Source organism: Heterocephalus glaber, unplaced genomic scaffold (genome assembly GCF_053883595.1).
Source record: "Heterocephalus glaber isolate CG9 unplaced genomic scaffold, H.glaber_assembly_v1.0 deba00001175, whole genome shotgun sequence".
In the NCBI taxonomy this organism is placed as follows: domain Eukaryota; kingdom Metazoa; phylum Chordata; class Mammalia; order Rodentia; family Bathyergidae; genus Heterocephalus; species Heterocephalus glaber.
In genome coordinates, this window is record NW_028258207.1 from 736,808 (window position 1) to 760,622 (window position 23,815).

Here is a 23,815-nt window from a genome sequence, read left to right on the forward strand (position 1 = left end):
GCAATAAAGATTGTCGGAGTGATGGGGTGATAATACGTGACATATTTACATTCAAAATTCCAGTTGTTTGTGGATGCCGTTCATGAACTGCTTGTAAAACCTGAAAAGTTTCCTTTTCACCAGACTCAATGTAATATGAGCCCTGAGACTTGTACTTTTTAGTTTCATTCTGTGCCATCGAAGACTTCTGTATTCTTCTGATTTTGCTGAGAAGTCTGTTACATGCCAAGATAAGAAAAAAGTGGGAAGCACTTCCAAAGGTCCCCTTGGAGGGTGATGTTATGATGCATTATAAAATCTGATGCCGCTTGTCTCTGGATGTGTCCTGGGAACCCTCCGGGGTGAATCAGGAGGATGGAGTTTTAACGGTCTGTTTCTCTGAAGGTTAACCTGGAGCTGCGTGCTGCAGCATCCGTTCTGGAAGGATGCTTTCTCGAGGGAAGCTGAGGAGTCCAGCGCAGAGGATTTCCCCGTCAGGTGTGCCAGCTGTCTTGTGCCTGGGTGTAGTTCTTGCACTCTTGTGCCCATTATCTTCTAATAATGCAGCATCACTGGCCTGAATTTCTGGGCTTTTATGGTCTGTAATACTGGCATTGGTTTAATTAAAGTTTAGCGAGTTCAGTGGTGGTTTCGCTTATCTTCTGAGCAGTTGTCCTTTCCAGCCAGGGATCTGGTCTGCTGGTCCTTCGTCCTCTTCACCAGTACCCCTGCTTCCTGCCCTGTGAGCACCTTCCCATATCATCAGGGAGGTGGCCGTGTGGTGCGTGCTGGCTAACAGGACGTGAGCAGGGTGCAGGTTTCTTCCCTTATAGAAATGTGAGCCAGTGTGTCGTTTGCCACATTTCTGCTTCTCCATGCTGTAATTGGGAAGAAAAATGTGACATGAGTTGCTGTTGGCCTGGGTCTGGAGGGACTGATGACTGGGCTTTCCTGCCCGGCTGCATTTGCAGTGAAGTTAGGAGCTCCTGAGCACCAGGGTTTGGTGGTTGGGTGTCACCCTTGCCTTGCTAAGCTTGTCCTGCCCAGCATTCTTCAGTTTTAATATGAAATCATTGCAGCCCAGGACACTGAGCAAGGCAAACGTGGTTGAACAGGGATGGAGGGAGGGAGAGAGGGAGCGAGAAGAGCCGAGACGGGGTCGGCCTCATGTTCTCGGGGTCACAGCTCTCAGGTCAGAGAACAGGGCTCCTCCTGTTAGCGTTTCAGGCACTGCCCATTAGCTGCTGCTGTGCCCAGCTGGCTGCCGCAGGGTTACCTGGAGGCTGGTGGCAAAGGAGAGATCTATGGCTTCTCTGCCTTGGAACAGAGGCCAGGGCTTCCCTTGGGTTCTTCCGCCTGTACGTGTTGCTGGGAGGCCAGGCCAGCCGGAAGGGGCCGCCAGGGAGCTCCTCGCAGTGGAGCTGGAGTGGTGCCTGACTCCACGCGGCTTCCTCAGTGGCCTGGTGCCTTTCTTTTCCAGGGAAAGGGCTCACAGACTCCGCGCAGTTCCCTGTGTATAAAAGGTGCTTGGCTTTGAAGCTAATGAAGAATGCTGCTTTTCTAACTCTGTGGTTTTGCCAAGTGTCATGTATAATTTAGTTACCCTTTTCAGCCTGTTGTTCTATGAACAACACCAGAGAAAGCTCCAGAGTGAGTCTGGGTGTGCTGGTTCTTTCCTGTTCAGCAGCAGAAGTGCGATGGGAAGTTCTGGACCCCAGGATCCCAACAAGCCCTCGCAGGACCCTTCGAGTGGACGCGCTGTGGGGTCCCGGGCAGCTCAGCGACCCAGCCACACTCTCACGCCAGGTGAGCATCCACAGGTGGCGCTGGGGGCTCTGGCTGCTGAGGGAGGTGTCTTGGCCAGGGCCTGACTTCAGTGTCGGCTTCCTTCTTGAATTTATCTACATGTGTTATGCTCTGCTCTTGATAACTGTGTCCCTTACGGATAATACATTGCTTTCCTGCTTCAGAAAATCCAGCCGAGTTCCGGCCTAAGAGCACTGCTGGGGGTCAGCCGAATGAGTCCCTGTTTCTCCTCAGGTACGTACGGTAAGATCCAGAAACGCCGAAGGCAGCAGTGAGAGGTAAGAGGCAAATCTTTTTAAACCATCTGCTGTCCTGGGGCAAAGCCATTACACAGGGGAAGAGGACAGGGACATTAATGCCACCTGACATACTCACTGTCTTCAAAATTACAGCTGTGTGCTGGCCAGGAGACTCTAGATTCTGCTATGCATTTAAAAAGTTACTTATTTCCCCCTATTTGTAAAGGTTGAATCCTTTTCATTTTGTACTTCAACTTCAAATAAAAAGGAATTGAAAATTTCAGGAGTCCAGTCTCTTTGTTTGGATGGATTTGCTGGAGAAGCATGCTGTGTCTGGTCCCTCCCTCCTTCCTGTCTGGCAGAGCTAGGACCCAATCAAAGACCTCGGGGCTGCTAGGCAGGTGGTCGACCAGCAAGCTACGTCCCTAATCCCTGTGTTTTTCTTCGTAATACATTTCAAATGTGAGGCTTAAAAAGGGTTTATAATCATGAAAAGAATGAAAAAAAACTAGGATGGTATATTAAAGTGACTAGAATAAACATATGAAAAGTTTAATACATAAACACTAAATGGATTTTTCAAAAATTCCTTGGGTTGGGGTGTAGCTCTGTGGTAGAGCATTTGCCTGGCATGTACAAGGTTAGGTCCCCAGCACTGCAAAAGTGAAACAGTCTTACGTAGAAGTAGTTTTATTTCATGAAATGGAGATTATAATGTTAAACTAAAATTTCTCGATCTATTTTACCCATATTTAAATGTAAAATATGTTCAACTTATTTATATAAATTTTAGCCATTCAAAATTGACATTTTAAGAATCTCATATCACTGCTACATAGGTATGTGTTATATTCCATGTAGATATATGTTTAGTGAATTAATGAAGAAGTAAATGAAAGAAAGGTAAAATCCTAATCTTTGAGAAGTTAAGGGGAATAATTAGAATCTTGATTATCTAATGAGAAGGATTTTTTTTTTTTGGTGGTACTGGGGCTTGAGCCATATCCCTAGCCCTTAATTTTTATTTCGAGATAAGGTCTCAAAACCCAGGCTGCTCAGGCTGGGCTTAAACTTGTGGGTTTTTTTGGTTTTTTTTTTGCCTCACCCTCCCAGAGGGCTGGGATTACAGCTGTGCACCACCATACCATGCTGGAAGGATTTTTAAAATGTGAAAACTCAAAATGAGAGACTGAGGAATTGTGTAGATTATAGCAGACATTTATACATCCAAGAGGAATCATTAAAAATAGATGCAGATTATAACTTGTCTAAAATAGGCATGAAGGTAATTTTCCATTTCACGTATATCCTGAAATAAAACTGAATATTTTCCATCCTTTGTATTTTATCTGTTTTATTACGTTAGTCTTGCCTATACCAGGAGACACTTAAAGGTAATACAATCAATGTTTTAAGGTTTCTAGTTAAAAAAGGAAATATATGTCATAGAAGACTGTGAATAAAAGAAATAACAATTTAGTCAGGAAATTATTTCAAAAGCAGTCACAAAAATTATAGTGTTATCTAAACACATAGTAGAGCTTAAACTTTCCTGTATGATGAGATCATATGTAATCACCATATTTTACCATATTCCATAATACGTGTTTTTTTCTAGAAACTAGTAAGCAGAGGATGAAGTTTCTGAAATCTGAATAATGTTATATGGTTATTCCCAGTTCTCGTCCCACCCCAAGGACCAGCACCGCTGTGGGGCTGAGCCCCAGAGAGGACGCTACTCAGAGTTCACCACAGAAGGCCTCTCCCTCAGCCAAGGTGGGCAGTGATGGGGTTGTTTTTTCTGTATAAGATGTAGGACCTCACCCATGCCAGAGGCTGATCAGACCCACGGATACCTGTAGGAGGGAGGACAGGGAATACAGAGAAGCACAATATTCAAGGTTCAAGGGGACTGGGAGGCCTCTAGTGGACAGACTTGATGATTTCCACGGTTGAGCCACTTTTATTAACCAGCAAAAAGCACAGGGAGAGGAGTAGTGTACTTTTCCTGGAACAGTGGGAATGGGCAACAAAGAATCAGGAACAAGTCAGTCCTCACAAAGGGAACAAGTTAGTGGGGATTAAGTCCTTCCCATACTTGGATTCCTGCATTCTTTTTGGATTGTCCTCAGCAGATCCACGCAGCCAGGAAACATGCAACCTTCCACATATTTCCCTATTCCTAAAGCAACTACCATCAGCCTTGGAACTGCGGGGCCTGTAGCCTGGCCCCCACCAATGTATACATATGGCTGGTCCGCAACAGTTCCTCACATAGCTTGGTCACCAACACACCCAAATAATTGCAAGTTGATTTATGAACTGTGTTCATAATTACAAAATGTACAGTAAAGGTATTTTCCCTGATCATCATTGGTTTCCTTGTAAGTACTGTAAGCATGAGATCTCAGTTGTTTCATAGTTTTTTTTTGGTAACAGCTTTCTTGAGATAGAATTGACACGAGATACAATTCACCCATTTAAAGTGTAGGATCAGGGGCCTTTGCTTTATTCAGAGACACATGACCATTCACCCAATCAAGTTAGAGCTCCTTTGTCCTGTGAAGAAACTCTACCCCATTCTTCCTACACTCATTCCAAGCAGCTGTCAGTCTCCTTGCCTGTTCTGGACGGTCATAAAATGGAACCGTACAGTATGTAGTCTTTTGTTACTGGCTTTTAAAATTTAACAAAATGTTTCTAGGATCCATCCAAGTTGTAGCATGTATCAGTACTTTCCCAAATAGTACTGTATTGTATTCTTTGTCTTTTTTCCATTCATTGATCAGCTGATTGACATTTGGGTTGTGCCTACCATGTAGCTGTGCTGAAAATGCTGTTGTGAACATCTGTTGTATGTTTGTGTGAGGCTCGTTTTTACTGCTGTTGGGTGTACACATAGCAGTGTCATTGCTGTGTCAGATTGTACTGACTTGTAACTTTTTGAGGAATTGCAAACCAATTCTCAGCATACCTGCTCCACTTTACATTCTCACCAGTAGTGTGTTCAGGGTTCTAATTTTTAGATACCGTCACCAATGTTTGTTGTTTGTCTTTTTTTGACACATTGTGGTATAAGCATGACTTGTACCACAGGTGGTACAAACAGATCTAGTCACTTTTATCGGTTTTTTTACTAATAAAATTAATAAAAAGCCACCAGATGGGACAGTCGTGGATGTACCACTGGTGACTCAAGCCACCCAGCAGCAAGACATATGAGTTACAGCCCTGTTGTGAACTTGTTAACCTGTAGGTGTAGATTCTACAGATGTGGGTCAGTGGTAGAGCTCTTGCTTAGCATGCACAAGGCCTCGGTTCCATCCCTAGAACTGCACACACCCAAAAAAGTTGTGGCAAAATGTATACAGTGGTGCCTCGGTTCAGGAACTTAATCTGTTTCACGATTCTGGAAAAGATGGCCGCATTTGTGTGCATGTGGGAAAGGTGGCCGTAGTTGTGTTTGTCACCCAATGCAGAGTTCACAAACAAAAAATTTTGCCAAATGCTTCTGTTTGTGAATCACATTGTTCACAAACAAAAGAGTCTGTGAACTGAAGTACAACTGTGTCACATATAATTTACTATTCTAACCATTGCACATCCCTCTGCAGGCGTCGCCACCATCCACCTCCAGAGCTTGCTCAGCATCCCATATTGAAACTCTGTGCCCCGACTCTGTGACCCTCTGACTTCAAGAGTCAGCCCCGTCAGCGCCTGTGCTTGGATTTCATTTGTTCCTTTTTAAGGCTGAGGAAGGCTCTGTTTTATTTACCTGTCCTCTGTTGGTGGACTCTTGGTTGTTACTGCCTTCCGGCTGTTGTGTCGTGGGCGTCAAAGTCCATCTTGTGGTTTGATTTGCACAACGGTGGCTGTGACTTTGAGGATCTTATGGGATTATTGGCTGTCTGTCTGTTGTCTTTAGAGAAATGTCTGTTCAAACCCTGGATGATAAATTCTTTTTTTTTGGTACTGGGGATCGAACTCAGGACCTTGTGCTTTCGAGGCTGGCGCGGAATCACTGAGCTCAATCCCCGGCCCTGTATGATGAATTCTTTATCTTGTTACTGAGTCATAGGAATTTTTTTTTTTTTTTTTGGTACCAGGGATTGAACTTGGGACCTTGTGTTTTTGAGGCAGGTGGCGAGTGGTGGGAAATCTTACCTGGTCTCAAGAGGTGATCTGTGAACATCTCCTTTTCTGTGGCCGTCTTTTTACTTTCTCCCTTCTTCTTCTTTGATGGAGCTGGGCATGGGCCTTGGCTGCGGCCTCATGTGAGCAAGGCAAGTGCCGTGACCTGAGAAGCCACCCCAGCTCCTTGGCCTCGTCTTCCGTGATGGCCTTGTGAAGCGCAAGGTTTTCGTTTTGATGTAGTCCAGGTTATTATTTTTTTTGAGTGTTTGTACCTGTGCTTCGGGTGTCACATGTAAGAAGCCACTGCCTCTCCAAGGTCACAGGGCTTCTACGTGTGCTTCCCTGCAGCGGTTCTGTAGCTTCCACTCTTACATTCATCTTGGGTCCGTTTGAGTTAGGGTTTTTCTGCGGCATGAAGCGGGGTCAGCTTCCTTGTTTCATGTGTGGGTCTTCACCTTTGCAGTGCTGCTGTGGGAGGATTGCTCTTTCCCCGTGGCATTGGCTCGCCTCCCTGGTGGAAAATCGGCTGGTGGTAAATGTGTGGTCTTTTCCAGGCTCAGTTCTGCTGGTGCACCTCTCTCTCCTTGTGGCACTCCTGTTCTGCCTTAGTTACTGTAGCTCTTGTAAAGCTTTATCAACTCTGGGGCCGGGGATTTAGCTCAGTGGTTCCACCGCCTGCCTCATAAGTGCAGGGTCCCAAGTTTGATCCCCAGTACCAAAAAAAAAAAAAGCTTTAGTAACTTTGAAATTTCGCAGTATGATTCCTCCAACTTTGTTCTTTTTAAAGGTTGTTTTGGCTCTTCTAGGTTCCTTGCATTTTTGTATGAATTTTAGGATCAACTTGTCATTTTCGTCAAAGAACCTGGTTGGGCCATAATGTTGTGTGCATTGTATCCATAGACCATAGGGAGTATTGCCATCTTAACAACATTAAGTTTTCTTTCATGAACATTGGGTGTCTCTGTTTATTTATATCTTCTTTAATTTCTTTCAGTCATAGTTGTCTTAAATGCAAAATTTTTTTTTTTTTTTTGGTACCAGGGATCGAACTTGGGTCCTTGTGGTTGCAAGGCAGGTGGCAGAACCACTGAGCTAAATCCCCAGCCCACAGAAATATTTTTGATTAATGTTTTTCCAAGTTATTTTTATTGTACTTACTGTTTGATAAATATAATTACATTTTTTTTTGTACCGGGGATGGAACTCGGACTCTTGTGCTTGCGAGGCAGGTGGCGGCACCACTGAGCTAAATCCCCACCCCCAAAAATTGTAATTATAAGGGCTGGGGATTTAGCTCAGTGGTGCCGCCGTCTGCCCTGCAAGCGTAAGGACCCAAGTTCGATCCCAGTACCAAAAAAAAATAAATAAATAATAATTACAATTTTTAATGTAATGTGACATATATTTGGGCCATTTGAAATTTCTGCATGGAACTTTAGTGTAAATGGGTTATAATAAAAATTTCTCGCTAATGATGTTTTGGTTGTATGTGAAATAGAAAATCAGTGTAAGAAACATTCTGAAATGCAGTAGATGTTGAAGTCATTCTAGCAGATGGTTATTGTAGAGCTGAGTAAGTAGAAATTTCATTGAAAATGCTCGAACAATAATTATATAAATAGTTTATGTTGTATAACTTTTTTTTTGGTACTGGGGATGAACTCGGGACCTTGAGCTTGTGCAGCAGGCGGCGAAACCACTAAGCTAAATCCCCGGCCCTTATGTTGTATAACTTTTAAATGGTACTTACATTGGGTTAAAAATTACTTGAAGTTTAACTTTTCCCATTACTAAGACAAAATACACAACACCTTAAGTTAAAAAAGGAAAGGTTTATTTTGGCTCACAGTTTGTAGAGGTTTCGGTCATAATTGGCTGGCTCCAAGGCAGGTTGGCATGGCAGAGGGGCATCGCAGAGGGGAGAAACAGTTCATAGAGTGGAAGGCAGGAGGCAGCAAAAGCAGCAAGCAATAGAAGCATCCTTCTTTCTGTCCCTTGAATTCTGTCCAGGCCACACATCCTTAAGACGGGTAGCACTCACACCCAGGGTGGGCCTTCCCATTATCCACACCCAGAACTATGCCAGACTCATTTACTAGTCACACACCCTGTACCCCAGCATCACACACTCTAGATCCAGCTGCCTCTGAAAAGCCCCACCCGTGACCCCATGAGGCTTTGGGGAACAGCTAGACACAGCCGTAACATTATCCAAAGCAAAAACTGATTATATTTTGATATTTGTACTTTTGGTTTGATACATAGTGTTTTGTTTATTTTCAAACAAAGGAACAGCTTTTAATTTTTTTCGTATGATTTTGATCTCATTGTGATTATTGATCACATAGCTTGGCTTATGTCAAGCATCCTTTATCCCTAAAGCTGGGAGGACTAGAAAACACATCTCTGTAATACTCACATTCCTGGGTATTATATCTATTTATCTTTTGCTATTGTGAGTGGGATATTTATTATTTGTGCATTTGATAATTTATTTGTGCATTTGTTCAGTTTGCCAGTAGGAAAATTTTACATAGAAATTTTGTATTGGCACCCCTTTCTAATTCTTGTATTGTTTCTAATAATTCTTCAGCTGATGAATTTTGGTTTTCTGGCTAAGTTGTAGCACCTGCATATAAAGGTAGTTTGGGTACCTCTCTTTCAGATATCAACCTTACTCTGCTCTGTGGACTGATCTAACTCCCTTCCATGTTAATGGCAGAAGTGTCCACCCTTAGCTGTGCTGGTCACTTCCTCCTGCTGCCCAGGCCCGCAGGACCCATCTCCATGAGGCAGCTGCTCCCCTCTCCAGGCTCCCGCTTGCCTGTTGTCTGCAGAAGCCAGTACAGCTCTCCTCTCTTGAGCAGTGCCGGGCATTGTTTCAAATGCTATGCACTTACTCTTCAAATCTTGGAAGGCTTTTGCTTTTAATCTTTATTACATTGAAGAAAAACAGGCTTTAAATTTCTTAAGGTCACATAATAAGTGGCCATGTCTGTCTGGTGGCCTTTCTGTCTCGAAAGTCCATGTTCTTAAACTTAAATTTTTTTTTACGGCATCCTTCCCTATTTCTTCTTTGTGCATTTTTGTAGATCTTTTGTCTCATTTGATATCTAGGATTTTTATTAGCTAATTCTTCTGTTCCTTTATCCATGTCCCTTTGATTACTTTTCCTCATTGTTTTCTTCACTGATTTTTCTTTTATTAAGGTCATTAGCCCTTATTTAAATTTGAATTTATAACGTGTAGGTCCTCTTTTTTTTTCCAATGTGAAATACTTAGAGCACTAGAAATAAAAATTGTAGTTAACTAGAGCACACACACACAAACACAAAATCTCAAAGGGTTAATTGATGGTGAACATCTGGTTATCTACTGTCCTTATGTATTGACTCTAGGTTTAATAAATGCGTTGGTACTCAGGCCCAAACATTTTTATTTTATAATTTTAAGTTCATATTGAATATTTGCTAGGGCAGAAATAATTGGTGAGCATTTTGTGGATGAAAGATACAAGCCCGGAGGGTGATCGTAATACCCACTGGCCACAGCACAGTTGAGAGTGTCAGGGAATGGGAGGTCTGTTTTCTAGTCCTCTTGGCCTCCGTGGTAAGGGTGCCTGACATGAGTCAAGCAAGTCGGTTACTTGCCCTGAGCTGTGCTTTTCCACCTGTGAAATGAGAATAATGACAGCAGCGTTCTGGATCTTTGTGAGGATTGCTCGAGGCAGTGACAGCATTTTGAATAGCAGTGAAAACACACTGACACGACTGGCCTTTCATGGTGTGTCCTCCTCAGCATCTTCTTACCTCTGTCTTTTGAAACAGAAGCAAAGTATAATCTGTGTTCCTATTTTAGATCACAAGTGTGCACCTGAGCCGGGAAGCACTGGAGTCACAGATGAGAGCTCTCATCTACATGGACTCAGACCTGGTTGTCACCCCAGTCATCGACAACCCGAAGGTGTGGAGGCATGGGGACCACGGGGCGGGGGCGGCTGCGTCTCAGACCTCATGGGAGGGTGGAGTCTACCTGCATGCTATTTTCATGCAGGACATTCTTCACCTTGCTTTCTCTCCTGCTCCCTGCTTTGTCTACTTCTGTTCCATTCACTCCTCGGATCTGCCCTCCAGCCTCCCTTCCTCCCTTCCATCGCACTGCTGGTGAGTTTGCCCCCTGCTCCCTCTGTGACAGCTCAGTGCTCTATCCTTCCTGCGCTCCAGTGTGCTGCAGAGGCTGCTGCCTTCCAGATTACAGTCCCCAGCTCTCAGTCCCTTCTGGGTTCTGGTCATGATGCATGAAGGCAGGCGGCAGGGAGCTGGGTAGGGGTCACCCAGAGACCCTGCTGTCTCAGGGGTGTCAGGACTGCAGGCAAATGATGAGGGGTGCAGAGGGAGTGAGGGGTTGCAGTTCACGATGTCCTTTAAACCCAGTCTGAGCTTGGTGCTTCATATCTTTAGGGATGTGGTTCATATGTTACTAAAGGATGATGAGTATTTATTTACCTTTTGATTTCCACCAACCAACACACTCACACTCTACCAACTGTTCTGATTTTAATTTTCCTGTTTTTTTTTTTTTTTGTGGTACTAGGGATCAAACTCAGGACCTTGTGTTTGCAAGGCAGGTGTGATACCGCTGAGCTAAATCCCCGGCCCTCCAGTTTCCTTTTTTGAAAATGTTTTTTCATAATAATTCATGACTGGTTCCTTGTATCTCATTGAGGAACATTATTTTGTTTTGGGCTCAATGGATTCTTGGGTACATGTTTATTTCTTAGCATTTCATAAAGATTATTTAGCTTTTTTTATAATGGAGCTAATTCTTTTTATGAATTCAGATATCTGGCAGGGTAACTATATTATGCTAAATTCGATGGATCATAGGTCTCTTAGTAATTTTCTTTTTGCTGAAATACAATACCTGACACTTAAAGGAGGAAAGGGTCATTTTAGCTCATGTTTTAGTCTGTGGTTGGCTGGGTCCAAAGAAGAAATACCGTAGTGGCATGGCAAGGAAAAGCTGCTCACATCATGGAAGCCAGGAGACAGAGATCGAAGGGAGAAGCACCCTACCAGTCACCGGCAGTGACCCACTGCTTCCCACCAGACCTCACCTCACATTGAACTATAGCACCCCATGAGTCAGTCATTTTCAAAAGTCCTGCTTATGATCGCATGAGGCTCTTGGGGGACATCTAGATATGATCCTTAACATTCTACCTTGGCTCTCAAAAGGCTCATGTGCATCTCTTTATGCAAAAGGCACGTAGTCCATCCCTAAGAGTTGCCAGAGTCCTAACAGTTCCAGCCTTGCTGAAAAGTCCAAGTCCCAAGTCTCCTCTGAGACCTAAGGCAAACTCGTAGCTGTGACCTCCAGTAAAAATCAAAAAGAAAATTAAACACTACCTACATACAGTGGTACAGGACAAACATTTTTATTCCAAAAGGGAGAAATATTGGTATGGAAAGAATGGACCAAAGCAAGACTGAAATCCAGGAGGGCAAACATTAAATTCTGTACCTCTGTGTTTAGCACCCCAGGCAAGTTGTGGTGAGATGTGAAATCCAAATGGCTTGGGCAGCTGTCACGGCTTCTCTTTTGCTCACTGCCCACTGGTTCCCTCAGCTGATGTTCTGTGTCCCTGGCTTCTCCAACTTCCTGGGGTTTCTACTGCACTCTTGGCGTTACTCTCACAGCTTCCCACACTGCCCCCTGGGGCCACACTGCCTGGCCTCTTTCCCTCCTGAAATCTGGGTGGAAGCCTTCCTGACCCCGCAACTCTTGCATTCTGTATGTGCCTAAAACCAGCACCACATGGATGATGCCAAGCTGTGATGCAAATGAGTAGTAGCCAGGCTGCCTTGAATCATGGCTGAAGAGGCCTCTTGAGTTCCTGGATGGCTGAGCATTGTGAACTGAATCCTGAGAAACACCCTAGGAAGCCATTCTTGAACTCAGGTGCCTGGAGCTCTCAGCAAAAGTTTTTATTTTTGTGCCTCTTAGTTTGGCAAGAGTGGGGCCTTGCTGACTCTTCACATGCCCTCAAGGCATCTTTTCTGTTATCCTGATCGAAAGTACTTGGTTTTTTTTTTTTTTTCTGGTACCAGGAATTGAACTCAGGACCTTGTGCTTGCAAGGAGACGCAGTGCCACTGAGCTACATCCCCAGCCCACTTGGCTTTTTTATTTTTTTGTACCAGGGATCGAACTCAGGACCTTGCGCTTATGAGGCAGGTGGTGGCACCACTGAGCTAAATCCCCAGCCCACTTGGTTTCTTTTTAATGCGAATCTTTTTTTTTTTTTGGTACTGAGGATTGAACTTGGGTCCTTGCGCTTGCGCAGCAGGCTGCGAAACCACTGAGCTAAATCCCCGGCCCATAATGAGAATCTTTTAAGCAACCAAGCTCTCTTCTGTTCCACCTTTATTTATTTTTATTTTTGGTGTTGGAGGTCCAACTCGGTCCTTGTGTTTGTGGGGCAGGTGGTGGAACCACTGAGCTAAATCCCTGGCCCTGCTCCACCTTTAGAGCCCATTTCTGTCTAGCAAAAACTATAAATGGTCCATTTGCTCCTGTATCTCAGTGTAAATCTGACTAAAAGCAGTGAGAGTGCCTGTGTTACAGCCTGAATGTTTAGCTGCCTTGAAATTTTCTCTGCCAGATTAATTGGTCCACTGTCCTAAATCTCCACCCCTGCAAGGTCTCAGGACATGAGTAGAGTGTAAACAAATTTTCTGCATAATTCATAGGACCTGGCTTCCAACTGCCAGTAGAGTTCTTGTTCCCAACTGAAATCTCTTGAGTCTGGTCTTTACCATCTGCATTTCTGTCGGCATTCTGGTCTGAACTTTGATTGGAATCTCCTATCAAGCTCAGCTTACAGCATTCTAGGGCTTTTCTAGTCAGCAGTGACCCCACTTCATGGAGCTAAAATCTGTCTTAGTCACTATCTTGTCTCTGGGACACAATACCAAACACCCACAACTTAGAGGAGGGCAGGTTTATTTTGGTTTATTTTTTCTCATGTTTCAGTCCATGGTTGGCTGGCTTCAAAGAAGGAATGGCAAAGGAGAGGGACATGGTGGGGGAAAGGATGCTTAGGTGCTGGCAGTCAGGAAGCAGAGAGAGGGAAGGAGGAACTGGGGAAGGAGATGCCCCTACCAGGTCATGACCCCCAGCCAGACCCCATCTCCTGACATCACATTTAGCGCCTCTGTGATTCACTCACCTCCCACAAGCCCTGCCTCTGATGCGTGAGGCTTTGCAGGGACATCTAGATATAAACCATGATAATGATATTTTTCATTCTTTATAGCTGAATAATACTCCCTTATGTGTGTGTACCAGTATAACATACTGTCTTTATCCGTTCATCTATTGACAAGCATCTAGGCTGTTTCCAGAGCTCACCTGTTGTGAATTGTGCTGCTGTAAACAGTAGAAAGCTTTTACACAGCAAAGGAAACAGTTGGCAGAATGAAAAGACAACTCACAGAATGGGCAGAAAATTTTACCAGCTACACTTTTTTTTTTCTTCCGTACCAGGGATTGAACTCAGGACCTTCTGCTTGCGAGGCAGGCGCAGCACCACTGAGCTACATCCCTGGCCCCCAGCTACTCTTTTGATAGAGGACTAATATCTAGAACACCCAAAGAACTCAATGGAAATTATTTTCAAAAACACTTTGTCTCTGTTTAAATAGTTTAATCTGAAACAGCACTGTTGAATTCTTTTTTCTTTTTTGATGACAGCATTCTTTTTTGCAGTGTGATTCAGGGGACATTTTTGCAGACAAATGTCCATCTCAAAACGTAACTCAAAATTTTATTTTATTTTTGAACCACAGATAATGAAGCAACCGCCAATTAAATTTGATCCAAAAATATTGCAGCTACCAGCACGTTCAGGTAGGACCATAAACGGATTGTTCAACATGCAACTCTGTATGTGGATACAAACACAAAGTTTATTTGCAAATGGAAGATTTGTATGGGCTATTGAAGTCTGTTTCCTCGCCCCTTGGTTGTGCTCTTGGGGCAGTGCTATGTAAATTACAAGCCCTGGTAACCTACCTTGGCAGCCGATCCTGATGCCCTGTGGCCTGTGGGTGGGGACGTTTTGGGGAGCAGGGCGAGCGTTGCATGAGCGCCCTTCCCCTGGGGCCGCTGGGTTTCTGCAGGGATGGTGGTGGTGTGGGTGCTCAGGGCAGGCAGTTGAGTGCCCCCGGGCTGGGCAGCTCACTCTTGCGGGGCTTGGGTTTGGTAGAAAGAGCTGTCTGTGGCCACACCACCCTAAACATGCCCGACCCTGTCTGAGTAGAAACAGTGAAAGGGTGATCGCATGTCATTGCAGCTAACGGGAGCCTTTCTGCGGTGAGCATCAGCACTTTTGCACATCTTGTGTCAACTTTTTCAGCTGGACAAGTTATATTTTAATGTTAAGGTAGATTCAGGGAAAATTCTTTACTGTGGCTAGAGAAGAATCTTTGATTTAAAGTAAATTCATTGTAAAATCTACTCAAATTTAAATGAACCAACTAATGGCTTATATAAGTCAACATAATTACTGATAAAAAACCAAAAGAAACTACATAGACATTTTCAAAAGGCCAAAGTGAAGCAAAATGTTATTATGTTTTTGGTACTGGGGATCGAACTCAGGACTTTGTGCTTGAGAGGCAGGCGTGGTGCCATTGAGCTACATCCCTGACCCAAAGCAAAAAATTAATAGTGCATTCAGTGTCAAGAAGTATTGATCATGGAAACCCAGAGGATTATTATGGAGGAATTATAGTCTTTCATTTTTTTCCCTTTTGAGTTGTTTAGGGAGTTATTTTTACAATTTTTTTTTTTTTGTTTTCTTTAAATAGTTTTGTTTAATTTTGCACTTATAGTGGAGGTTGTAGGACAATTCTCCTTTAGTTGTGTGCTTTTTTTTTTTCCTTGAGTAGAGTTTTCAATTGAATTAATTAAGAAGTATTCCTGGATAGATGGAGATGAAGAATGTAGAAGGACAATTAAATGTATTATCTTTAGAGTGATTATTTATTGAGAGTACTGGGGATCGAACCCAGACCTTCGCACTCAGCTACATTCCAGGCCTTAAAAATTTTTTTTAATTTTAGGATCAGGTCTCACTAAGTTACTAAGTTGCCCAGGTTGGCTTGAGGTTGCAATCCCCCTGCCTCAGCCTCCCAGAATACTGGGATTACAGATGTGCACTATCACGCCTGGGTAATTTTGACAGTGGTAGTGTTAGAGGCTTCTTTGTCCTCATTGAACCTCTGAGAATTCTACATTTGATTTCTCACATGATGTTTCAGCAATCCTCTTTTCTCATCATACACATTTTCACTACTTTGTTCCCTGTGCAGTTGATAAGCTATTATTTCTGAAGGACCAAGATTGGAACGACTTTTTGCAGCAAGTGTGCTCGCAGATCGACTCCACTGAGAAGAGCACGGGGGCCTCCCGAGCCAAGCTGAATCTCCTCTGCTATTTGTGCGTGGTGGCCGCTCACAAGGAGGTCGCCCCCAGACTCCTCCATTCTCCTCTGGCAAGTGTTGCTGCTTCCACAGTCCTTGCAGCAGGCCTCATACCTCTCATGTTTCTCTGGAGGTTGAAACAAGGGTTAAAATAGTGAAAAATGATTTATCTACTACAGGTTCATGGAAATTATCCTCGGTTTAGTGCTTATGTCTAAAAGCAGTTGGGTAGAATGGTGATTCCAAGTTTTTCTTTTGTAATATTTTATTTTATGTTAATTTTTAATTAGCGTAGCATAGTTTTCATCATGAAATCACAGGATAGACCTTCTCACACTGTCGTGAGCTGCCTGTGTGGAGTAGGGGCTCCTTTACGGTGTCCACCCGGTAAATGACCTCCAAGGTTTCTGCTGCGACATTGAAGGGAGCTGTCACGTCCCTAAGACTTCTGTTTCCTGCTCCTCCTGGGAATGTTCTTGGATTGTCTTCATTTACTGGTAAACCCACTGGGATCAGGCAGTGCTTTTGAAGTTCTCTTCAGCAAAGAATTACAGTGCTTTGGAAGTGTTTCCCATAGGGCAGTCATTTGGGAACTGGCAGGAAGAAGCGTAAGTTCATTTTGCTTTCAAGGTGGTATTAAGGTTACTTGTTTGGTAGTTGGTGTCTGTTGCATGGGTTGGACATTTAAGGTATGTAAAGTGGTAGAAGAAACTAAAAGTATTCTTTGTTTTTCATCTGCTCAGTACTTTTTGCATTTTGTAAATTATTTTCTTGGTGCATAATTCACGTTTTTGTTGCATAAAGATCTGATTTGTTACCTTGGAATCACTTTCTGTGTTGTTTCATGAGTTAAATGTGGATTTTTACTTTTTATTCTAGTTCCAGTTGCTAATCCAGCATTTGCGAATAGCTCCAAACTGGGATATGTAAGTAACATTTATATTTAAAAATATTCTTTAGGATTTTACGAAGTTACTACAGCTCACACACTCATAAGCAGAGTACTAAATGGTTATTATAAATTACTCTGAAGTAAAGATGACTCTGATTCATAGACAATTTCTGGAGGCATTCTAATTATAAATTTAAAAAGAAGATTTAAAAATAGCCATTATCCTAATATTATAAATACAATTCTGGGATTGTCTAAGCTACTTCACTGACTGCTGTTGAGTGTTTATTATGCACCAGATCCCTGTGTTTTAATTTACACGCCTAGAATTTTCTTTTGGGCACCTGTAGCTTCCCTTCCTGAGGCACACAGCTTCCCAGGACGTTCTCTGTAATCTTGCGGGATTGTAACCTATAGAATCCAAGGAGGAAGGATGCTAGCTCTCTGTGGAAGCAGCAGCCTTGGTGAGAAGTGCAGTAGTAGGTCAGGTGTTGGAAGACTGGGCTCTGGCTGCCAGTGAGATGTGGCCAAATGGTTAAACCTTCCTCTGGGTCTCCGCTTCCTAGGGAGTCTGTGTGGGACAAGGAAATAGTTTAGTTTAGGTCTGAGACAGATCTGTCTGTTGGGTTAACTGCTTTAGTTCCTGAGCCTCCCCTGTAAAATGGGGACAGTGTAACAACTTCATAGGTTTTGGTGCTAATTAAACTGTGAGTGAGATAAATATATGACATACTTTGTACAGGGTCTGGTTTGTCTGGTGGTGGGTGGTTAGTGTATACTGGGGGTGCAGCAAGCTCACTTAGCTCATGTGATTATTAGAAATACATGGAGAAACGGGGGTGAGGAGATGTTGTGAAGTGTTGGGTAGAGAATGATAGTAATTATTCTTCGTGCTGGCAAAAGACTGGAGACCACAGGAGTTTGCACAGAGCTCTTTTGGGGTATTACTCTGATGCGTCTTCTAATGCCACCCTCCCAAGGCAAAGTACGGCATTACCAAATAGGGTTTAAGGGAATGGTTGAGTAGTTGGTACTTTGAGAAGGTTTGCAGTGCGCTCGTTAAAAAGAAACCAGGGACATTCTTACTGTTTAAACACAGTTCTTGAAAACATACCTTCAAATGGGTGCCCTGCTGACACCAAGATGCATGCTCTTACTCATTTCCAAGCGCTGTTTTAAAACTGTTTTGTTTCATTTTTAAAACTCAAGTTTAAACATTAAACAGTTTTAAATGGAGGAAAATGGCAAATAGTAAGGTAGATGACAAGTCTTCTACTAGGAGCTTCTTTTCCTCTTTCAGATGGTGCTGCTTCCGTGTTTTCCAGTTTTGATCAGTTTTCCAAGTTCATTCGGCATATAGAAATACAATCACATGATATAGTTTCTAAGTTCTTCCCCTCGTCTATATTAATTATTATGTCATTAATTTGAGTTAGGTAGTGTTTTGAAGTATGTTGTGATCATTTTTATGCTGTGCTGTTTTTTGGGTAGCATTCTGTGTTGGGAACTTGCTATTTGTGTTTCCCCATGAGCAGGAGGTTGTGCCCCCGGCTGTGCACGTGGCACACAGCCAGTCTACCTCACGCCTTGCGTCTCACGCTCCTTAGTGCCCACCCCTTCTCAGAGCTGTGTCCTCTCCCTTCACAGACGGGCCAAGGTGGCGCGGGTGATCGGTCTCCTGGCCTCGAACACGAGTGAGCTCCAGGAAAACACACCTGTTATCGAGGTAATGTCTTTTGTTACTGCCCTGTTGTAAATGCTATAGAGATTGTTTTTGATTTTATAATTCGGAACATACAGCTTTCCCCAGCCTTCCTGTGATTTCTCTTTGTGGCCCTGTGGCCCTGACAGGATGGTGACACTGGCCATTGGAGGGTTCACTGGCACAGCTCAGCGATGCACTAGGCTGTTGTGAAAACCATGTGGCAGAGGCACAGCCTCGGGAAAGCAGAGCCGTAATCACACCTTTCACCTGGAGTTTAGTGTTCCTAAGCTCACCAGCTGCCAGTCATTTCTTTTTCTTTCTTTTTTAGTACTGGGAATCGAACTCGGAACCTTGTGCTTTCGAGGCAGGCGCTGGAACCACTGAGCTAAATCCCTGGCCCATGCCAGTCATTTCTTGACACCTGATCCTGGCATCTGATGGTCACGTGCACACCAAAGATACTTTCTAGTATTGTCATTCCTTTGAAGTACTGATATGGAAAGCTTTTCTTATTTAGTTAGTGGGTAACCCCAGGCCCTGGCAGCAAGCACTACCGCTCTGCAGCCTACATGAGTGTCCTTGACTGTTGAATGCTTCTTCCCATTAATGTTGGTTATGCTTAATTGGTAATGAGTTTTTATCCCTTGGGCTAGAAAAGGCCCAAGAATCAAAAATAGATGAAAACACCAAGGCTTTTGTGGGCAGGGCGACGAGGGGCGTGAGGTAGCGAGGCCTGGACGGCATGGCGAGGACTGGGGACTCATTCAGAACGAGGTGGGAGCCTGGGGGTGTCACGGGCAGAGGACCCTTCATGAGGCTTCTGTTTGAGAAGGTCACGCTTCTGTTAGAGGTGGCTCTGGGAGACCACGCTGATCTGAATCGGATTGTTGTCACCCCCCCCCCCCACACTTTACCTACACACATACAAAATGCACAGTGCTACACATGTACACATGTATGTAAATACATAGGTACACACATACACACACATACATACATTTATTTCCTGTTGTGTTTTTAAGAGTGCAGACATTCGCTAGTTGCTATGATAATATTTTAAAGCAGACTTTCATAGCCAAGACGCCCAGCCAGAATGAATTTTAATGTTCAGCGTTGAAAACACTGAGTCACCACAGAAATGCAAATGAGACCCGAACTGCAGTGAGAGCCTGGCAGTGCTCTGTGCTGGGGAAGGCCCTGGGTACCAGGATGTGGCTGCTGCCAGTGGGGACGCATGCGGGCACAGGTGTCCTGCACAGCTGCTTGGGGGTCTCCGAGGCTGTGCCAGGCACCTTATGCCCTGTGCCTGGTGTGCGCAGTGGCGGTTACAGAACGATGGAGTCCTAAGCAGCGGCAGGGCTGGGCTGGGCAGCAGGCCTGGGGACCTCGTGTCCAGGCCCACTGTTTTCACCTCAGTGGGCCACTTCCTGGGAGGACTGATGTGCTTAGAAGGGTCAGGGCTGGGATGGTCTCGGGTTGGGGTCAGCTCCCCCTCCGGCTGACACTGTGGGGAGAGGTGTGTGCAGGTGGGTGTCGTGGAGGGGTCTGGAGACTTGGGGTGCCTGCAGCACAGCCTAGGGAAGACGGGGCAGACTGGGAACTGCCTGGGGCTGCCCTCATCCCCCCTGTCAGGGACTCACAAAGGTCTGGACAGTGGGCGTTGCAGCAGCCTGGGTCCGTCACTCACCCCACTGACACGCCCACGTCACCCCTGCCCCATGGCCCCATACTCCCGGCGCTGTGAGCACCACCAGGGCGACTGGGCAGCAGCCTGGACTGCACTGTGGCTGTGCCCTCGGCTGCCCTCTCGGCCACGCTGCCTCTGGAGACCAGGTGTGTGGTGTGCTCATTGTCCCCTTTCCTAACCCTCCTGTTTCTGTCTGTGAGAGATGGTGGGTGCCCGTTCCCGAGGCGCCTGTGTCCTCCATTTCTGCCGGGGATTTGTTCATGCTTGGTTAACTGGAAATGGAAACCTTGGGGAAGATCACTCCCAGTCCATCGAAAGGCACTAGTGTATATTTAGCCATCTGGTGAACAGTTTTGAATTAGTGAGCTAAACTTGCTGGGTAATGGAGGTTGCAGAAGTTGAAGTTGGGCCAGGTGCCCCTTGGCAATGCTGCTGTTTGTTTGTTTGTTTGCTTTGTGTTTGCTCTGCTGCGGATGGAACCCCGGGCCGCTCACTGAGCACAGCCCTGCCTTGGACCTCCCATGTCTCTGCACCTTGTAGTTGTTTTGAGCAGTTGGCCGCGACAGTTTCAACTACCACTAGAGGTCACCCAAGCACTGGGAAAAGCCAAGAAGTTTCACAATCTGTCCTTCAACTTCTGCCTTTGCTGTGGAGGCTTAGCAGGGATATGGCGGTGTTTTATCTCTTTCTTGTTTCTAGAGGTTTCTGCTAACACACTGGCACTAGCCGTTGGTGATTGCCAGTCACCATTTGAGGTTAATGAAGTTAGTGAAAGCCAGGACTCCTCTCTGGACAAACAGACTCAGCACCTTGCGCCTGACTGCAGGCGCCATGGAAGCCACGGAGCCCACCAGCCACTCACGTTCTGAGCTCCTGAGGCTAGGATTGTGTAAGGCTCGAAGCTGGGTGTTCATAGATGATTTATTTGTAAATTATTAACAAACTTCCAGGTGTGAGATGAGTCTTAATTTCTCTTAATAGTCTCACTGCCAGTGGGTAATAAAAATTGTTGTTGCAGAGCCCGTAAGGTATGGAAGAGAAGTTAAAAGTACAGAATCTCACTTTTCACTCCCACTGGTGCTGAGCCAGCGAGCTGAGGTGTATTTCAGGTCCTCAGCCAGTGCTGAAGGCTCAGGAAGGGTTACAGGAGTAGGAAACTGTGGTGGTGTAATTTGTTAAAGGGACAAGCAGAAGAGAAAAATAATCTGTCTTGCTACCCTTATGATGTGGTTTAAGTTTATCTCTTCTGGTTATAAAAAGAACTGGTCGTGATGTCTTCTGGATTGAGAAGCATTGCCTCCTTTCCTTCCTAATCACTTGCATCAACGGACATCTGTGTGTTAACAGTACCATCCATCTCGGGAGCTGGTGCACATGCATGTCATGTCGCGATCATTTCACCCCCTCTCCCACTGCTCCCCTTCTTCTTTTCCCCAGCACTAGAGAGTGAGCCCTGCCTTTGCATTGAGCTGTATCCCCAGACCTGTAAAATTTTAAGACAGGGTCTTATTCACTAAGTTGCTCCAGCAGGGCCCAAACTTGCTTCACCCTTCTGAAGTGCTGAGATCAAAGGCATGGGCCACTGTGCCCTTTAAAAAGAACTCATCAGTGGAGTAGTCTGTGGAGGGGCCATAGCTAAGTGTGCTCTGGGAGCTGGGTTCTGGTTGGAGGAGGTGGTCACCAAGAGTGACTGGGAAGGGTCTGTTCTTGCCCCCAGCTCCTCCCTCTCTCTCTTCCTGGCTGCCATGGGGTGAGTAGCTGTCCTTTGCCACACTCTTCCACCATGTTTTCCTGCCTCGGAGCCAGCTGGGCATGGACTGAAGCCTCTAAAATGAACCAAACTAAACCTCTTTGCCACATGACAGTGTTGCAGAGGCCAGCAACATGGCCAGTGAAAGAACTTACCAAGACAGAAACCGAGACAGAGAGCAGTTGAATAGTCGCACTGTAAAGGGGCAGGTGAGACAGAGAGACCTGTGTTCAGGAGTAGGGCAAGTGCTGTTTTTAACAGGCTGGAAGAGGGGAGTGGTTGTTTTGGTATTAGCCTGGGAAAAGCAAGGACCCTTTTTAAGGGTTTCTTGAGCTTGAAACAGTTGTAGATAAAGCTTGTAGGTATGGGAAAGGAATGTTGGGGGGAGGATAAGGTGGGGCCATGTGCACTTTGGTGCATGTTGTCCTTATAGGTCTTACAGCAGTGGTCAAGGCCTGGGACAGGAATGTTAAAGGTTAGCTTTGCTATAGCTTTCTGGAATGGTTCGTTTCTGAGTGGAGTACGTGACTGTGATGTACAGCTGAATGGAGCAACGTGGTGGCCAAAATGGCTTCTCTTTGATTGTTTAATGCCTCACGCTCTCTTGCTTTAAGTGGTGGGTGTTGGGTATTTTGTCCCAATGATGGAAAGGTGACTAATACAGAAAATTGATACCAGGAGTGGGGTTGCTGCTGTGGCTGTACCTGTCCATGTGGTTCAGAAGACTTTGGAACAGGTTTGTGGGAGAGGTTTGGAAATGTTTGTAGATGCAGGCTAGAGAAGCTCTAGAATGTTGTAAGCAGAGCTTGGTTGGCAATTTGGTCAGAACTCAAAGACCAAAATGCTGATAAGGATATGGACAATAAAGGCCAGACTCAAAAGGTTTCACTTAGGAACAGGGACTCTTGGGAAATGGGCCAGAGGCCATGTGTGTTACATTCAGGCAAATAACTTTTCTTCTTTTTATCCATGTTCTAAGACTTTTTATGAGACTAAATTTAGAGACGGAAGACTAATCTGGTGGAGGAAATTTCAAGGCGGCCCAGTGTTCAGGCTGGCTGCTTTCAGCCAGATAACAAGAACCAGGAGCAAAAAACAAAGCTAAAATATATAGAAATTGTGCACTGGGCTACAGAACGCCTCTAAAGTTGGGGCAAAGGAGAGCATGTTACTAAAAATATTAATATCATTAAAAAGAAGCCAGGGCCGGGATTTAGCTCAGTGGCATTGTGCCTGCCTTGCAAGCGCAAGGTTCTGAGTTCGATCCCCAGTACAAAAAAAAAAAGGAAGCCAAATACTTTTTATTGGGACAAAAAAAAAATCCCTTGAGGACATCTCAGGAATTGGCCTGATCCCACTCATCACATGCTCAACTTATAAAAAAGTAAACTCTCTTAAAAGCCTTTGCTTTGAGAAAGGGGCTCCAGGGCTCCCTGCTCACTCAGGGCTACCTAGGGAAGAGTATCCCTGAGTTTAGCCATCCAGGCACTTAGAGGCCACTTCAGCCATGGACCAAGGGAGCCACGGCACTGCTCAAGCTGGCAACAGACATCAGACATCCACACAGTGCTATTTTTACCAGTATACAGAGTGCAAGAGTTGTGAGGTCATGGAGGTGTCCAAACTAGATTTCAGAGGAAAGTTTGGGAGGCCAGGCAGTGCATCCTTGGTGTGGGAAGCTGTGAGAGTGAAGGTGAATGTGCATGTGCAGTGGAGACCCAAGGGAATTGGAGATATCTGTAAGGTGCAGACAGTGAGCAGAGCCAGCTCAAGATCAAGAGGGAGGCCAGGTGGGCAGGGCTGCGCAAGCTCTCAGGATCTCCCATCTCTCCGCAACCTGCCCCCCAGGGCTAGACATGGAGCTACAGGAATTTTAATGTTTGCCTTGGTGGTTTTTCTTCTTGCTTTGATTTGGTTCCTTTTTATTCCCTTATTCCTCCCTAATGCAGTAGAAATATTTACCCTGGGCCATTGTATGTTAGAAGTATTTAACTTTCATTTTGATTTTTGCAGAGCCTCATAGCTAAGAGTTTGTTTTGAATCTCAAAGGAGACTTTGGACCTGAACTTTTATATAATCCCAGAATTAGCAATTTTTAGAGATGGACTAAATCCTTTTTGTATAATGAGATGGACA

At 44.8% G+C, this 23,815-nt stretch overlaps 1 protein-coding gene across 12 annotated transcripts in view; it reads left to right on the top strand.

The window, feature by feature from the left end:
* The window catches only part of Ulk4 (unc-51 like kinase 4), a 379,759-nt gene that overhangs the window by 16,755 nt on the left and 339,189 nt on the right, over positions 1–23,815 (top strand). For 11 of the 12 annotated variants that reach the window (XR_015451092.1, XR_015451093.1, XR_015451090.1 and 8 more), the window contains exons 9-17: positions 385–477; positions 1,664–1,785; positions 1,950–2,019; positions 3,704–3,800; positions 10,017–10,121; positions 14,008–14,068; positions 15,535–15,716; positions 16,525–16,571; positions 18,185–18,263. Coding sequence is in view for 7 of the 12 variants with exons in the window: in XM_004835115.3 (XP_004835172.1) it covers positions 385–477; positions 1,664–1,785; positions 1,950–2,019; positions 3,704–3,800; positions 10,017–10,121; positions 14,008–14,068; positions 15,535–15,716; positions 16,525–16,571; positions 18,185–18,263 (856 nt within the window). In the remaining 5 variants the exon portion in view is untranslated. The remainder of the gene's footprint in view (positions 1–384; positions 478–1,663; positions 1,786–1,949; positions 2,020–3,703; positions 3,801–10,016; positions 10,122–14,007; positions 14,069–15,534; positions 15,717–16,524; positions 16,572–18,184; positions 18,264–23,815) is intronic. The other variant, XM_087210690.1, reaches the window with a different exon arrangement.